Source organism: Tympanuchus pallidicinctus, unplaced genomic scaffold (assembly GCF_026119805.1).
Source record: "Tympanuchus pallidicinctus isolate F22 unplaced genomic scaffold, pur_lepc_1.0 scaffold8, whole genome shotgun sequence".
Taxonomy (NCBI): domain Eukaryota; kingdom Metazoa; phylum Chordata; class Aves; order Galliformes; family Phasianidae; genus Tympanuchus; species Tympanuchus pallidicinctus.
Genome location: NW_026294802.1, coordinates 40,853,730 through 40,871,472, shown reverse-complemented (window position 1 = coordinate 40,871,472; position 17,743 = coordinate 40,853,730). Strand labels below are relative to the sequence as shown.

General features: G+C 55.4%; 1 protein-coding gene across 1 annotated transcript; it reads left to right on the top strand.

Moving 5' to 3' along the window:
* Positions 1-6,591: 6,591 nt before the first annotated feature.
* LOC128073751 (maestro heat-like repeat-containing protein family member 2B) lies at positions 6,592-17,268 on the top strand. Its single transcript, XM_052668937.1, has 30 exons — positions 6,592-6,975; positions 7,115-7,237; positions 7,373-7,538; positions 7,685-7,783; positions 7,917-8,068; positions 8,413-8,556; positions 9,098-9,190; positions 9,474-9,543; positions 9,659-9,772; positions 9,875-9,948; positions 10,282-10,401; positions 10,549-10,656; positions 10,848-11,007; positions 11,135-11,175; positions 11,356-11,497; positions 11,907-11,959; positions 12,299-12,406; positions 12,684-12,803; positions 12,975-13,097; positions 13,232-13,387; positions 13,613-13,735; positions 14,031-14,110; positions 14,518-14,653; positions 14,772-14,864; positions 15,258-15,353; positions 15,528-15,651; positions 15,854-15,963; positions 16,436-16,588; positions 16,822-16,976; positions 17,079-17,268. The coding sequence occupies exons 1-30, from the start codon at positions 6,592-6,594 to the stop codon at positions 17,128-17,130; spliced, it is 3,672 nt and encodes a 1,223-aa protein (XP_052524897.1). The 3' UTR covers positions 17,131-17,268.
* Positions 17,269-17,743: the final 475 nt, after the last annotated feature.

The window sequence follows — 17,743 nt, the reverse complement described above, 5'->3', positions numbered from 1 at the left end:
ATTTAATCTTCATCTGTGGGGCAGAAAAAAGCATTTGCTTGCTTTGCTGAGGACACTGGGCATTCCTTGTTCACCAGAACTAGAAAAAAATGAATCAGCCTTCTTCTGCAACCAGGGCCATATTAATATCAATGCAGTTAACTGCTAACAAGTCAATTTAGGCCCATTTCAACCCAAAGGAGAAAAACTGATATGTGACCGAAACTTCTGTTATTGGGTTTGTATAATCAAAGAATATTAGGATGTTATAATCACAAAATAAACAAGAATGTTACGCAAAGCAGACTAGGATAACAAATGAGAATAAATGGAAAGCTTACTCCTATCCTGGGCTCACTCACAAAACACCAGCAGAGGCAATCTCCAAAAGAGATCCTTCCCCCCTGGTAGCCAGCTCTTCAATAGGTCTAGGAGGGGTGCAGCCAGGCTCCACCCCTTCCAGCAGCACAGGTGAATTGCCTTCAGCTGTGCTCCACTGGCTGACTCATGGCTTGCCTCAGGTGATCAGTCAGAGGTTCAGGCTGTGACTCAGCAGTTCCCATACACTCCACCCCTTCACGGCGTGAACCAATGATCAGATTAACTAAAAGGTAAGATTTCCCTAATACAGAGATCCAGTATATCACAACGCTTATACAATTTTATCGCGACGTGTGTTGGTACAATTCAAGATGAGTGATGATCAGTGGATGTCCATATTCTTCTATGGGCCAGTGCTCGATGATGTGACTGGAGGCACGAGGTCCTGAGGTGCAGGTCCGTTCCATGTTCCATCAGTCCCATGCAGACCATCACTGGGTGTTGTATGTAATCTGACAGCAACATTGGAACGCTTGATGGCATTTTGTTCCTTCCGGTGGTCCTGAAGGCTCACAGACTCAAAGGGAGTAATACAAATGTTTCAGAGGTACCAGGAGGGGAAGGTCTGCTCTCCAGGGCAAGATACAGGCCGTATTTCTGTCCTGGGCCAACACTTCCGCCTGTACTGGGGCACGTCCTGGCCGCCTGTACCACACCTTCTGGCCGGATGTCTGCGGCTGCATAACAATATCAGGCACCAAAGGAGGTGTCCTGATCTGCCACAGGGACACGATGGGGGTCCCTTTAGCAATAAAGATCGGAGTGTTGACAACAATATCAGTAGGCCATGTACCTATTACTGGAGGGACTACTGAGCCTCCCACCTCCAATAGTCTCCCCCAAGGTGCAAGTAGGCCACACCACTTGGGTCCTACCTGCACCTTCCAGGGCCATTTTATTTTATGGGTAAATTCTCAGGGGCAGGGAGCAGAAGATTATTTTCGTTACCAATCTGGGGTCTTACCTGATGATCAGTGCCCGTAATTTGGATCCTAACCAGAGTGGCCCATGTCGTCTGCAACATTCTCAAGGCACTGGGTCTGCCGTCTCGGAGTCTTTCATTCAGGTCCCACAAGGTTTCATACAGTCTTTTCGTCCACCCCTGCATGGACTGGGAGTCTGTCTTCAGGGCAGCCTTAAGAATACCATTATAACGTTCGATGAGGCCTGCCCCCATTGGATTATATGGCAGGTGGAATCGCCATTCGATGTTATTTTCTTCTGCCCAGCGCTGTATTGTTGCACCAGTAAAATGAGTCCTTGGTCGCTCTTGATGACTTGAGGTGTCCCGTAGGCAGACATCAGTTTAGTGAGTGCCTTGATGATATATGCCTGGTTTGCTTTCGGTACTGGATAGGCCTGCAGTAGCCCACTTGCAGTGTCAACGCAGGAGAGGGCGTATCTTGCCTCAAAGTGAGGAAGGGGCCCAATGTAATTGACCTGCCTTTGCTGGAGAGGATTATGTCCCCTAGCAAGATGGGCTGTTGTTTCGGGCAATGATCTCAATCTCATGTTGGAGCAAGCATCGCAGTCTCGGCGTGCCTGGGTGATGTCAGGTAGCTGTATGGGCAGTCCCCACATTGTAGCAGCTGCCCACAGTGTCTTTTGTCCTTGTGCCGTAGCTTCTGATGTAACCAACAGATGATGTTCTCATGGTAAATTCTCAATCCATTGAACTCGGGCCAGTGTGTCGGCTTCGTTGTTTCCTAGTGCCTGTAGGGGTTGGTGACCAGAGACATGGTAGACACGTACAGTCCTGTGTTTAAGCACATTCCATATGTCTAACCACACATCTCTTCCCCAGATCGGTTGGGCGTGGATAGTCCATTCCTGGGTGGCCCACTGTGCAATGCAAAGAGTGAGCCCCCGTACACAGCCCAACTATCTGTTGGATGTTCAGGATCCCATCACCGTGTTACTTGGTTATAACCATGCATGCAGCTCGCAGTTCTGCCCATTGGCTGCTCTGACCATCCCCCTCGTCAAACCAGATTGTCTCGGTGGAGGGATGGGATGCTATTGCTCTCACTTTCTTGGGTTGCCCTTGCTGGACCCATCTGTGTACCAGGCATCTTAAGGAATGGGACTTTTCTCCAGTGGAGAGACCAGTGTTTCTAGTAATGCATCATTGTGTTACTCACTGGGCCTAGGATCTTCTGAAGTTCTTCTTCCAATGGGGATGTGAACAGACTACTCTGAGAATGGAAATGTGGAGGGGAGAAGTCTAGAAGTCAGCTAGAAAGGACAGAAGGTCTTCAAAGCTCTTTGTCATCGTGGAATGCTCTGCCAATGAAGCATGGAGAAATGACAGTCCAGGAGGAAGGGATGCCATGCAGAGAACCTGGGCAGGATGGAGAGGTGGGCCCATACCAACCTCGTGGAGTTCAACAAGGCCAAGTGCAAGGTCCTGCAGCTGGGTGGGGGCAATCCTAAGCACAAACAGAGATTGGGCAGAGAATAGCTTAAGAGCAGCCCTGAGGAGAAGGATTTGGGGGTGTTGGTGGATGGAAACATCAACGTGAGCTGGAAATATGTGCCAGCAGCCAAGAAGGCAAACGGTATCTAGCAAACTGGGCTGCATGGAGAGAAGTGTGAGCAGCAGGGCGAGGGAGATTATTCTACCCTCTGCTCTGCTATGGGAGGTGTGCCAGCTTACGGCAGGGGGTTGGGACAGGGTGATCTTCAAGGTCCTTCCAACACAAACAATTCTGTGATACCATGATATACAGGTGCATAAATAGGAGGAGATGGAGAAAATAAGGAAACCTCCCCAAAAGTGTGCACTGTGGATGCCATGAGATGGAAGAAGCACCACGGGTGTAAGGAATGAGACAATTTATTTTGAAGGTTTTACAATTAGTCTTTGATTCAGTGTTATCTTCTGGGTGGTCATATGGGGGTTGAGGCAGGAAGGCTGACAGTCTTGTGGCTCCTAAACTTCCATGCCGGCCTCAGCAGCGCTCGGTTACGCTGCTTCCTTCTCTTCTGGATATGGTGTCTGTGGTATTTCTGAGTTGGGCCCATCCATCCCTTTTAGCCTCTTGTTCTGTCCTCATCTTTGGAGTTCTGTTTCACACAATCCATGTGGTTCCTGGAGGCGCTGATGTGTGCAGCACTGAAGGTCCTGACTGGGCTGTCCATCTGCAAGTCAGAAGGGGAGGAAGGATGAAAGGACCAGCCTCCTGCCCTGCTTCCCTGTGCTACTCTCCCCTGCACAGCCCTGCTCACCAGATTTCTGCTCTGCCAGCCATTTCCATGGACGTGGGGCTGCCTTTGTCCCCAGGACTGCTAGGAAAGGGCCACCGCAATCAGCAGGTGTGGTGCCAGCACCTGGAGTGGGGTCAGGACTCAGCAAAGCAGCACCAAATGTTGGAGTGAGAGCAGGGGGATTTTTGGGAGCTTCCATGGTCCTGTCGGAGCACGGCCGGCTCCAGTTTGGGGCTGACTTACCTTTTTTGTAGGACACCAGTTTGAAGGAATGAGCTCCAGCACTCGGGGTCATCCGGTGCCATTTGTGTTGGGCTGTCCATCTGCAAGGCAGAGGGGAAGTGCAAGAGGAGCAGCCTCCTGCCCTGTTACCCTGTGCTGCCCTCCCCTGCACAGCCCTGCTCACTGGGTTGCTGCACTGAAAATGGTATCCTTGTCCATTTGGGTCACCAATGCCATGTTGACATGAGCACTGCAATCAACAGGTCTGGTGCCAGCACCTGGAGTGAGGTCAGGACTCAGAAAAGCAGCACCAAAAGTTGGGGTGAGGGCAGGGGGATTTTTGGGAGTTGCCATGGTGCTGTAGGAACACAACAAACTCCAGTTTGCAGCTGACTTATATTTTTTTTTTGTAGGACACCCGTTTGGAGGGCTGAGATGAGGCCCTTTTGGTCATCTGGAGCCATTTGTGCTGGGCTATCCATCTGCAAGGGAAGTACAGGGGGGAGCAGCCTCCTGCCATGTGCGATGCTGCATGCATGCCTGCAGCATCGCCTCTCAGCTCCAGACCACATCCCAAATGGCCATGGTATGTGGACCCAAGAAGGGGTGGTGTGATCTCTGTGTGTAGGCTTCTGCAGAACCCTGTGCTGCTCCCAGCCTCTCACACTGTTTCCAAAATGAGCTGTTACCCTGAGTCCTCTTTTCCCAGTGCAAGAAGCAGGAGGCTCTGAGCTATGTCTGGCCTTCAGGCACCCAGTGCAAGGAGCTGACTCCATGATGTGCTTTTTTTGTGTGTGTGAGTGCACTTGCATGCATGTGTGATTGTGGCTGCTGGGAGGTAGGCTTTGCACATAAGCAAACACCATGGGTGCAGAAGCTGAGAGAAGGCTCAGCCGCCTTCCGTATAAACAGCAGGGTACAGACAGCAGGAGCGCTGTGATTGCCGCCTGAATGAGCGGCAAGCCGCTGAGCTAAGAATGCCCTCAAGACTGCTTTCTGTTCTGAAGAGCTGTCGCAGAGCAATGATGGGATCTCTCCCGCTTCTCATTTCTCTGCAGATCGTGTGCAGGAACTTCCCCCTAGAACGCACCGTTGACTTCATGACTGCCATCAAGGAGACCATCCGGAAAGCCAACGGAGTGCGAGTTCGTGCTGCTGGGAAGTGGATGACCACCTTCCTGCAGATGCACGGGAAGGACATCAGTTGGAACGTAAGAGACTTTCTTTCACGTGTCTTGGACTTTTGCTGGCTGTTGCACTATGACTTGTGCCGTTTGCCCCTTGTGCTCCGGGCATGGAGACCAGGGTAGCTGGCATGAAATTCAGGCTTAGGACTTGGCAGCATGTCAAGGGAGCAGGCACTGCTCATGCGCTGAATGTCCCTGGTTGGGCCCTGCAGAGCCAAGGGTGCAGCAAGTCCTTCTTTCTCCCCTTCTTCTCTCAGGTGCCTCCGATCCTCTACATCCTGCGCAGCATCACCTCGTTTGCGCAGCAGAGCACGTTCCTGCCCTTCCTGTGCCAGGCGGTGGTCATCCTCACCCGCTGTCACACTGAGGCCGTGATGCACAACTTCTCCCGGCCGCTTGGGCCAACGGACAGGTACTGGCACTCCCGCCTTTGCTGCTGCTGCAGAGGGATGTAGGGAGCAGGCAGCTTTTCTTTTTTGTGAATAGTCTCAAGTTGCGACTCTACTTTTTCTAGTGAGACATGGAGGAGAATAAGAGAATTTTGTCTTCAGCGATGGAGCCAATAGAAAAAAGAAGAAAGGATAAGAAAGGGAGGGAGGAGAGGAAAGGAGCAGGGGAGGAAAAAGGGAATGAAAAGGGAAATTTGAAAGGAGAAAAGGAGAAAAGGAGAAAAGGAGAAAAGGAGAAAAGGAGAAAAGGAGAAGAGAACAAGAAAAGAGATGATGAGCTTAAAAATTGTATTATTTATTATATAAAAATAAATAAATACATACATAAATAAATAGTAATTTTTTTTTTTTTTTTTTTTTTACCTAGTCTTTATTTCAATAGCTGCTGTCTCTTCTCCATACCAGTTACAGAATCACAGTCACCAAATGTAGGGGATTGGAAGAAACCTCAAAAGCTCATCTAATCTGATCCCCCTGCTGGGAACACCTAGATTAGGTCAGACACGAATGTGTCCAGGCAGGTTTTGAATGTCTCCAGAGAGGGAGACCCCACAGCCTCTCTGGGCAGCCCGTTCTGCTGTTCTATTACATTCACCATAAAGAAGTTTTTTTTTCTAGTATTAATGTATTCATTTTTGATCAGATGCGGTGGAGTCTCCTTAACATCTCTGACACGTGCCCCCCGTAGACAGCCAAGCTCTCTGGAGAGGTTGTCTGGGCAGCAGATGGGGGCCTCAGTGCCTCCCGGCGTGGGGTCCCCAGTCACTAAGACAATGCCGGGCAACGGTGCCCAGCAGCTGCTCCCTGGCAGGGGCTCTCCATCACCCGCTGAGGTCATTCCCTGCGTCAGCATGGAACCGGAACCCCAGAGCCGATTGCGTCACACGAACGTGCTGTGTTTGAGGGCCTGCAGGGTTGCTCTGGGGACCTGTCTGGTCCCCAGCCCGGGCTGTGTCATTCATTCTCTGTGAGGTAACACTGCAGTGTGGTGTCACAGTGGCTGCCTCATACACCCTTGTGGCAGCGGTGGGAGCGGTGGCTCAGTCCGCTTGTGGGACCCGCAGGAAGTGGAACCAGAGAGAGCTTTGCGTCTATCTGGAGGCATCCTGCTATCATGGAGAGGCTGAGAGCCCTTCGAGGTGAGTCTCTCCACCTCTCTGGACACCATGATGCTGCCTGAGCACACGTGTGCCTCCAATGTGTGTTTAGGACATTGCGCCAGCAGCACCGTCCTTGCTCTGCCGAGTGCAGCTGCTCTCCGTGGTTTCCCCAGTACCCCAGCAAGGGGAAAGCTCCCTCCCCTGCCCCTGCCAACCACACGCAGCCTCGCGCTGTGGGGCTGGAGGAGCGTTCCTCCCACAGCTGGCCGGCTGCTCGGCCCTGGCTCCAAGCAACACCTGCAGCAGCTGCTCTGCTCTTTCCTTCCAGGTCTCTTTGCTTGTGTGGGCTGCATGCCCAGGCGTACGCTTCGCAGGGAGAGAAGCAGGGTGTCAAGCCCTGTCCCTACCTGCGCCGCGACCTTACTGCTTCAGCGCCTGCAAGATCAGGAGGTGAGCCGGGGACATCCAACCACCAACCCTTGTCCTCCTGGCCCAGGGCCACGGTCCCGTGGGTGCCAGGCCCGGCAGCACATCCACAGAGCGATGGGTGGCAGCGGGCAAAGCGAGCGTGACTGATCCTTGTCCCCAGGGTGACCGAGCGCAGGCGTACTGTGAGCTGGAGAGCGCCCTGTGCCAAGACAGCAGCCGCCCGCCGTGCGGAGTGGTGAACCGGCTGCTGGCAGAGGTGTCCCGGGACCTGACGGCAGCCCAGGTGAGGGCTCACTCCCAAAGGCAAAGGGAACCGCCTGCCCACGCTGGTGTTCTGCTGGCGGATGGTGGTGGCTTAGCTCTTCCAAGGGCCTCAGGCAGTCTCCTGGGCCGCGTGTCACCAGGGACTCTCTTCCAGGGCGTGACCAGCAATGTCAAGACAGCTGCCAGCAATGTCCTGGTGTCTCTGGCTCGGACGCACTTCACCTTGGTGATGGCTGAGCTCCAGAGCCACCTGAAGGCCACGGGGGACATGTCCAAGGAGTTTGTGCTCATCACCCTGAGCAACCTCTTCAGCGCCTATGGTAGAGTACCCTCAACCTCTAGAACAACCGGGAAAGGGGTCTCTGCCCTCTGAGTGTGATCTGCACTGAGCTGGGGGCTGCAGGGCTGCTGTCCACCTACCTTGCTGCCGGGGCTCTGACTGTGGCCCTCTCCTTCCTCTCTGCAGCTCCACAGTGCATCCCCTTTGTGTGGCTGATGCTGGCAGGCCTGCGCAGTGTGGTGGGCCAGGTGAAGAGTGGCCAGATCCTGCGCATCGCTTGTGCTGGTAAGTGCCGGCCCCAGAGCAGCCCTGCTGCAGACTCTCACAGACTCCGTTTTCTCTCACTCTCTTAAACAAACAAACAAACAAACAAACAAACAAATATTATTTTTTTATTATTTTTCTTTTGTTTTTTCAGTTTTGAAACAGTGGCTGGATGGAGTCAAGAATTACTTGTCCTCAGGAATGCAATGCCCCTGGACTGCCATGGAGAAAGAGCAGAGCTATGAGAACCTTCACGAGCTGCTCTTCTCTGTGGTGTGGAACTGGCAAGACTGCCAGGAGGAAAAGGTGAGCACTGCTGCATTCCCAGCCCAGGATGGCAGCAGGGGCACCCATGTCGGCAGCTCTGTCTTGTGCCCAGTGGGCTGAGAGCCGATGGGTGATGAGAGGGAGTGGGCTGGCTCTGCAAAGGGCCCTGAAGTGGCTCTGTGCCAGGGAGCAGCTGCATGTCACAGCACTGTGGCAGGAAGAGCTGGGGATGAGGGTATGGGGAAAAGCTGCCTGCCCTCCAGAGCAAGCCCATCTCCTGCTGGGCGTGGGGGTGTGGGGAAGGGGAAGGGAAAGGGAAGGCCCTCTGCGTAGGAAGGGCAGACCTTCAGTCTTTGATGCTGGGCCTCTGCCATCCTCTCCAGGACAAACAGGCCGTCCTTGGGGCTGTGGCTGCCATGTTGGAGGTTCTCCTGCAAGAGGAGCAGCACCAAGAGCAGGTCTGGGAGCAGCTCCTCTGGCTCGTTCACCCGTGTCAGGAGATCCAAGACACCTGCAGGGTGGCCAAGGTGAGAGACATTGCGCAGGGCTCAGGGTAGACGTGGGGCCCGTGCAAATGCCACGAGGGGTCAGGGGGATGCAGGGAGGAGGTGGGGAGCCCTTGGAGAAAGAAGGAATGGGTGTTCAAGGGAGCTCTGAGGCTTCCTGAGCTCTTCAGTCAGAGAAGGAACAACCCGGACAGGAGCCAGGAGGGAACCAAGAATCACTGGGGCTCATCTCCTGGGGATGGGGATGGGATCTCCTGGGGCTTCACCACCACTGTGGGGCTCTGAGTGCCTGAGGAGCTCTATGCTAACAACTGGGAGGACCACATCCAGTTGCATCTGATGGGGGAGAAGTGGGCTGCTGGGTGGGAAATGCCTGCAAATGATGCCCAAACACGGCTCGATTGAGAGCAGAGAGACTCTCTTGGTGCCGCTGGGAGGTGGGGGATAAACAAGAACGCCTGTGCAGGAACTTCTCCCTGCAGAGAAACAGTTGGGAATTGGGAAACAGTTTCTCCACTCCCGAGTGGCTAGATGTGGCTTCATCCCTTTCTTCCTCTTGCAGAGCCTCACTATCTTCCTGGAGGCCTTAGGGGGCATTGAGTCTCTAATCCCAGGGGACAAGTTTCTGGACGTCACCACAGCCGTGTTTTACCAGGTAAGGGGAGCCTATCCTTGCGCCCACAGCAGTTTCCCTTGTGGCTAAGTCGGCTGCAAAGCTGCGAGCCCCGGAATAAGGAGGCTCAGCCTTAGCTCCTGCATGCTCAAGGCTGTTCCAGAGCCATGCATGTACTCCCGGGGATGCTGCGGGGTGGGGTGGGCTGGGTTTTGTCTGCCTGTCCTCTTCCCGAGAGTGCCCAGGGAGACGAGAGCAGGCAGCACAGTGTCTTTTCCGTCCTCAGTGCTGATGTGATTGTATCAAATGGACCTTGTTCCCACAGCTCTATGACGACAGCAAGCAGCACAGCGAGGCTGATCGTGCACAGCTGACCCACTGCATCATGCTGCAGGGTAAGGAGAGGGGCTTTGGCGATGCTTGGCGCTGCCCTGGCCAAAACCTCTCTCACAAAGCTCAGGAATGGGCGTGAGGTTCTTGCTAACATAGCATGGGATTTCCTCCCTGCAGCCCGGATCTGCCCAGAGGAAACCATCCTGTTTCTGCAGTCGCAGCTGGGCGATGACTGGGAGCCTGGATGCGTGGCAGCCCTGGGTCTGCTGGGTGCTCTGGCTCGCTCTGATGGTCAGTACCACGGGTTGCTCAGTACCACGCCTTGGGACTTCCAGGGCTCCCTTCTGCCATCTGCGTTGTGGCTCCACTCATGCTTCTGTGCATCTCTTGCAGAGCCCATGATGACGGAGATGCTGCCCCAGGTCGTCGAGGCTGTGCAGCGTCTGTGCAGCGACCCCAGCATCCGGGTGAGCTGGTTTGGGAGAAGAAAAGCGCTGTTGGGGTGGTGATGCTGCTGCCAGCACGGGCAGGGCTGGGCTGACTAGAGAGGTGCTGGGGCATTGACCAGACGGTCATGATGGCTCCTGTGGGGAGAGCAGGCAGAGTGGAGCGGGCAGGTCCCTGCGCTGTGCATGGAAAGTGCACAGCCTGGTGCTAAGGCCTGGCCCTCACCTCAGTAGCTAAAGCCTCTCCGCTGCTCTTGGTGTCTCTGCTCATGCCCGAAGGGCTGCCCCGATGAGCAGGTGGCTTCCCTTTGCCTTCTGACCAGGAAAATCACACCCATAATTGACCCCTTGCAGGTGAGGACGGCTATTCTGTATTTCATCAAGGATCTGCTCAGTTCTAACACCCGGAGCTGCTCAGCCTGGGATGTGGTGGGGCACCTCTTCAGGGAGTTCAGCCGCGCCACAGGAAGAAGGGTAAGGACAGTGGGCAGCATCTTCTTTTGGAAGACCCGTGCTGCTCAGAGGCTGCTATACAGAAGCACCGCTGGGTCCACACCTGAGCCTCCTGACAGGCTCCTGAGAACTGAGCATAAGCAGTGTTTCAACACCATTCTTGTGCAGGCAACCGGAAACCTTTCTGCCCGGGAAGCCCAGGAAGAAGGAGCTCTCCAGGAGCTGTGCATGGACATCCTGGGATCACTGGACGTCTCTGTGAGAGGGATGTCCAAAGTAAGTCACGCTCTGCCCTGCTGCTGCTCCCTGCCTTTGTACCACGTGTTCCTCGTCCCATTCCAAGACCCCAGGTCTCTCCTCCATTGTGCTCTGAAGCACACACAGGACTCAGGGAAATTCACAGAGTCCTCTTCATCTCTGAGCGGAAGCGGGAATGCTGACCTGCTCAACTGCCTCGTTCCCTACAGCTCCTGTGGCCGCGCCTGCTGCTGTTTGTGGTGCCAGCACAGTACACGGGTATGCTGATCCCAGTCTCCCGCTGTGTCTGTGCCCTGGCTGAGAGAGAGGAGCTGACAGGACGGCGCATAGAACATCTGGATCGCCATTTCGTCAGCTCCATGTTTCAAGGTAGGAGCAAAAACTCCCCCAGTGAGCTCTGCTGACCTGTGGTAGCACCCAGAAGGGACAGCGGAGGTGCGTGTGGCTGGGCACGCAGTGTCTTGGAGTCTTACTCAGCACATTTTTCTCTTTGCAGGCCCACTGCTGACGCCCCAGACACTGCTGGCACGACTGCTGGTGAGTAGATGCTCCAGAGGCCGGTTCTACGAGCACCCAGGGGGAAGCAGCATGGCCATGGGCAAAGCTGTTGGCTGCTCCTTGCCTGCCAGGGCAGAGCCGAGCTGCTTCCATCCTGGGGGGAAGCCGTTGCTCTTTCTTGCTGCAGAAGTGACCCTGCTTTTTCTTGCTCTCCCTCAGGTGGTGGCAGGCAGCCCTGTTGCAGGCAGCCAACTGCAAGCTGCTGCCTTACTGCTGATGAAAAACCTCCACAGCAGGTTCCACAGAGCTGTGGGGGCCATGTGGGCTACTGAAATCCCCCTGCTGCTGCAGTGCCTTGAAGGTAAAGCACTGGAGGGGAAGAAGAGGCAGAGGCAGGGAAGGGAAGGGGGAGAGTGAAAATGCAGCTCTGTAGCATGGCAGAGGGGAAGCACTGCCTGCAGCCCAATTCTTGCTCTGCTGCTGTTCCCATTCCTGGCAGTCAGCACTGAGGCCCGGGGACCTATCCCACCAGAGATCTGCCCATTCCAGGACGTGGATGGGCCCTTCATGTCCCCTCAGGCAGCAGTCTTGGAGCACTTAGCTCCGTGTTCCAGTGGAGGCAGTGTTTGTGGGGAGGGACAGGTCATTGTGGAGGAGGTGCGGGTCCCAGCTTGGCAGTGTCAAGTGCCCAAGCCAAGCCAGGTTTGCAGCAGCTCTTCTTCTGAGCCTTGATCCCAAGTCAGGGTCTTTTTCTTCCTATTGCTGTGCAGGGAGAAATGAGAGCTTCCCGGACACTGCCGAGTTTGAGCGCCGTCTGCTAAAGGTACAGCATTGCCGGGAGGCACGGTGCAGAGAAGTGCTTGCCTGCCCCAAGTAGCCCCGCTCCCACATGAGCCGCTGTGGGACAGGAACAGCCTCTCAAGCGCTGCTGCAGAGCGGAGCGGCCGCATGCCTTTGCGGCGCTGCCTCTTCCACTCTGTCCCAAGCCCAGGGGGGTCTTAGGAGAAGAGCAGCAGGCGGCTTGAATGGAGGGAGGGAGTGCTGGGGGAGCTGGGAGAGGGACTGTTCTTCCAGGCACCTCTTCCCAGAGGGCTGCAGCCACTTGGGAGTGAGGGAAGAGGCAAAGGGCAAGGGAACATTGTCTTCTCCTGTTCTCCAACAGTTCCTGAAGGCGTCGCTGGACGCAATAGAGGAGAGGGCATGGATCGAGGCCCTGAGCTGTGAGCTGAGCCAGCGGCTGAGCAGCTCTGCCAGCAGCTCTGCAGAAAAGGTGAGTTCCCCCCGGCTCTACCCAGCGGTGCAGCTGCAGGTGTCCAGCTGGGGCTGGGGCTGCGGCTGGTGCTCTGCCCACGCGGGATGCTGATGCTGCTTCCCCAGCCTGTGCCCCCCAGAGGGCCTTTCCCTGCAATCTGCCCGGGGATGGCTAAAGCTCGGCCCCGCAGCTGCTCTCAGCAACCGCCAGGGAGCTTGGGTCCTTCCCACCTGGCCCTCCGCCAGCAGGTTAAGCTGCTGCCACATCTCAGCTTCTTTCTTCCCTTCCCATCCAGTCATTCCTGTACGGGGCTCTGGGCACGGTGCTGGGATCCTGTAAGGGAGTCCTCCACGTCCAGGAGAAGCTGCTACAGCACCTGGAGGAGGCAAATGCAGAGGAGCCATGTGAGGCCCAGGTGAGCTCTCCTCTCCTCCAGCTCCTGTGAGCAACCCCGCTCTGGCCCTGGGGCAGAGGCCTTCTCCTGGCCCTGCTCGGGGCCTTTCAACCTCCGCACTGCTGCCATTTTCCTCAGGAGAGGGCCTGTAGATTCAGGCCTGTGCCAACTGCCCCTTGTTCTTTTGTGCAGGGAATCATCTCTCTTCTCAGCCATGCTGCTGAGAGTAACTTCCACGCAGTCCTGGCCACGCTCACCGTGTTTGCGTCCAGGCTGTGCAAAGGCCGCAATGCCAGGATTTCCAGGCGCAAGAAGGTAAAGCTTTACGGGTTTCCATCTTGGCATTCTTCTGCCTTATTTTCCCTGCAGCTCCTGCCTTGGGAGCCCAGGGGCATCGCGGAGCACTGGGGGCCGTTAGCGAGTGTCTCAAGGCATTTCTTCCCACACAGATGGAGCTGGACAGCACGAGAGCTCATGCCACACGCAGCGCTCTCATGCTCGCCCACAGCAGCGTGGCACTGCGTGCCTCCAAAGAACAGCTGCTCGCCCACCTGGAGGGAGACATCGTGGGCAACATCCTGATGCTCTACAGCTGCAGCTGCCGGGTGAGAGCTCAAAGCGTGCCAGCGTGTCTGAGCACCCAGCTGCAGCCCCTCCACATGGGGAGATGCTGAGATGGGCCTTCCCTTTCCAAAGGTCCCTCGGGGAACTGTTTGTGCCCAGATAAAGATCCAAGCCCTTCCCTTAGCCTTGTCCCCACGTGTCCCCCTTGCAGCCCCCTTGTGTCCCTTCCCGCAGTTCAAAGAATGTTCTTCTCTCTTGCTCCTCAGGACTTGCAGAACAACCTCGCGCTGGTGCAGAGCATCACCGACTGCAGCTCTGCCTTCCAAGCTGTGGGTGATTCTGCAAGCTTTAACCCCTCCCTGAAGGGAAAGCTTCTGGAAATCCTGATGGTGAGTGCCTAGAGACAGGGCTGTCTGCAGAGGAGTTCTGGGCTGCGCCACAAGGCTTGCTTCCCTGCGGGCATGCAGGTCTCCAGCAGCCACCCGTCTCCAGCTGGTGGGGACCTTGGGTGCTGGCAGGCAGCGGCTGGGCAGCGGGCTGGGTGCACCAGCTGCTGCATCCTGCAGTGCTTCCATGGGAAAGTGATGGGGCTGGTGTGTGACAGTTGTGCCTGTCTCAGGGCCGGGTGGAACAGCTCTTGTGTGCCCCTTGCCCACTTTGACACTGTCTCTCTGGGACTTGCAGGACCTGATGAAGAAGTATTACTCGGGCATCCCTGTCTCCCCAGTGCCTCTCAAGGTGGTTCTGGCCCTGGAGCAGCTGTGGTAAGGGCTGAGGTTGCAAGTCAGGATGCTGATCCCCATTTTGGGCAGCTCCTGAGGGCCTGGAGGGGTCGGGGGGGAGGAGCCACATCTACAGCAGGAGAGACGGCTGGGCTGTTGTGCCCAGCAAAGCTGAGGTTCTGGTCAGGGAGAAAGGCCCTGGTGCTCCTGTCCCCTGGCAGGGAAGAGAGGGAGAGCTGGGGTCTCCTTCCCTCCAGAGCGGGAGGTGGTTCACTGCTGCCGGGGAGGAGGTGGGCGCTGCTGGAACTGAAGGCAGTGCTCAGCAGCATGAGCTGGGTGGGGGGTATTGGCTTTGTAGCTGTCAATTAGGAGAAACTCAGATGTCGTCTGAACCAGTCTGGAGAGGTAAAGACCCTTTCTGATTGTTCTTCCTGTTTTCCTCCTCTCAGCAAGCTGAAGCCCTCTTCTGAAAGCAAGGACCTGCGTGAGATGTTGGTCCTGTGCTGCAAAAACATCGTGACGCACCCTTCAGCAGAGATGATGCTGAAGATCAGGAAGTCACAGCAAGCAGCACAGTACCTGCAGGTAACCTGCCGTAACTTTCCCAGCCACCTCTCGGTCAAACCCTACCTCAGCACACACAACCTCTGCTCTGGCAGCAGCCATGATGATGCTACACGTCACTCCCCTCTTCTGCTTTCAGCTTCAGCAAACATCACTGAAAGCTCTGGGCCGGCTCATGGTGGTCCTGCTCGAGACAGAGCCCAGCGGCGGCTTCTTCCAGAACATAGTCCATGTGAGTATGTGTGGGGCAAGGGAGAAAGCATGGTGCCTGTCAATAGCGGGGGCAGAGATCTGGGGACTGAGAGGAGGATCAGAGGGGGAGAAATCTCCTGCTGACGTGCCAGCTCACTGCGAGCTCAGGAAGGGGCAGAGAAATGGGCCCTGCAGGGGGAAAGCAGGAGCCAGCCCCTGGCAGGCCACAGCCAAGGAAAAGCTCCTGGGTTGGGAGGCAGGAGTGACTGCAGAGAGCGGGGCGGCAGTGCCGGTGCTCAGTGAGGCAGGAGGCCACATGGAGCAGCAGGGCAGGCCTTCCTTGAGGGAAAGTGCTGGGAAAGGAGGGACAGGGAGAGGGGTGGCAGGAAGGGAAAGAAAAGACATCCTCAGTGAGACAGATGCTCTACCCCAGGTCCTGCAGAAATCTATGGTCTCAAGCAACGTGTGGGAGCGCAAGAGGGCCCTGCAGACCTGCTCCCAGCTGCTGGCTGTTTGTGAAGAGCTTCAAGTGAGTAAAGAGCCCCACCGCATGCCCCCTGCTCCCTCCCCAGCGCCCCTGAGCTGGAAGGCGAGCTCTGCCCAGCTGTGCATGCTGTGTCATGGCGTGGGGAAGGCACAGATGGGAGAAGCTGGGGAGAGCCGGGACCATCTACAGCTTTGTTCCTGCCTCTCACCCCTGCAGAGAAGAGATGCCTGTGAGCACTTTGGCTCCTTGGTGGGATTGCTGGCGCCTCTGACTTGTGACCCCATGCCCGCATCCCGCCAGATGGCTGTCACCTGTCTGAGCTCCCTTCTGCGAATCCAAGGTGAGTGGAGCAGGCGTGCTCCAGCCCTCTGCCCTCCTCTGTAGCGCTACCAGAGCCCCACGGGCTGGGCACTCTTGACAGGAGGGAGAGGCACCATGCACAGCTCTCTTCTTGTCCCCACCCTGTCCTCTGTCTTTCTCCCGTGGAAAGCAGTTTCATTTCCAGAAGCATGACTTCCCTTTTCTCCCTGTGCTCTTTCCAGCCAAAGCGACCAACACAGAGGTCGAGACGGGTGACATCGGGAGCCTGTGCGAGGGGCTGCATGCCTGCAGCATCGCCTCTCAGCTCCAGACCACATCCCAAATGGCCATGGTATGTGGACCCAAGAAGGGGTGGTGTGATCTCTGTGTGTAGGCTTCTGCAGAACCCTGTGCTGCTCCCAGCCTCTCACACTGTTTCCAAAATGAGCTGTTACCCTGAGTCCTCTTTTCCCAGTGCAAGAAGCAGGAGGCTCTGAGCTATGTCTGGCCTTCAGGCACCCAGTGCAAGGAGCTGACTCCATGATGTGCTTTTTTTGTGTGTGTGAGTGCACTTGCATGCATGTGTGATTGTGGCTGCTGGGAGGTAGGCTTTGCACGTAAGCAAACACCATGGGTGCAGAAGCTGAGAGAAGGCTCAGCCGCCTTCCGTATAAACAGCAGGGTACAGACAGCAGGAGCGCTGTGATTGCCGCCTGAATGAGCGGCAAGCCGCTGAGCTAAGAATGCCCTCAAGACTGCTTTCTGTTCTGAAGAGCTGTCGCAGAGCAATGATGGGATCTCTCCCGCTTCTCATTTCTCTGCAGATCGTGTGCAGGAACTTCCCCCTAGAACGCACCGTTGACTTCATGACTGCCATCAAGGAGGCCATCCGGAAAGCCAACGGAGTGCGAGTTCGTGCTGCTGGGAAGTGGATGACCACCTTCCTGCAGATGCACGGGAAGGACATCAGTTGGAACGTAAGAGACTTTCTTTCACGTGTCTTGGACTTTTGCTGGCTGTTGCACTATGACTTGTGCCGTTTGCCCCTTGTGCTCCGGGCATGGAGACCAGGGTAGCTGGCATGAAATTCAGGCTTAGGACTTGGCAGCATGTCAAGGGAGCAGGCACTGCTCATGCGCTGAATGTCCCTGGTTGGGCCCTGCAGAGTCACGGGTGCAGCAAGTCATTCTTTCTCCCCTTCTTCTCTCAGGTGCCTCCGATCCTCTACATCCTGCGCAGCATCACCTCGTTTGCGCAGCAGAGCACGTTCCTGCCCTTCCTGTGCCAGGCGGTGGTCATCCTCACCCGCCGTCACACTGAGGCCGTGATGCACAACTTCTCCCGGCCGCTTGGGCCAACGGACAGGTACTGGCACTCCCGCCTTTGCTGCTGCTGCAGAGGGATGTAGGGAGGAGGCAGCTTTTCTTTTTTGTGAATAGTCTCAAGTTGCGACTCTACTTTTTCTAGTGAGACATGGAGGAGAATAAGAGAATTTTGTCTTCAGCGATGGAGCCAATAGAAAAAAGAAGAAAGGATAAGAAAGGGAGGGAGGAGAGGAAAGGAGCAGGGGAGGAAAAAGGGAATGAAAAGGGAAATTTGAAAGGAGAAAAGGAGAAAAGGAGAAAAGGAGAAAAGGAGAAAAGGAGAAAAGGAGAAAAGGAGAAGAGAACAAGAAAAGAGAAGATGAGCTTAAAAATTGTATTATTTATTATATAAAAATAAATAAATAAACAAACAAACAAAAAAACAAACAAACAAATAGTAGTTTTTTGGGGGCTGCTGCCTTCCGCCGTCCGTCAAATAAATGATCATTTGTTCATCCCTGAATGTCTGATGGTGCTTTGGCCTTGTCAGTATGAACGTCACTGCCCGGTCTGTGAGAAGAGGAAGGCCATCTTTGGCACCCAGCTTTCCAATGTAATCGGGGGGGGCTTTGATCTTTGACTGAATGTAGCCAGGGAGGGGATCTTCAGTGCATCCCACTTTGAGGCTGGTGATGGTAATGGATGCTGTAGGCCTGAGCTGGATCCCAGGGCAGTAAGGGTGCAGCAAAGGTGCAGGATAAGAGAACTGCAGTAGGTAAATGTGCCTCAATGGGAGCCTGCTCATGATGCACAGAGCATGGGAATGGA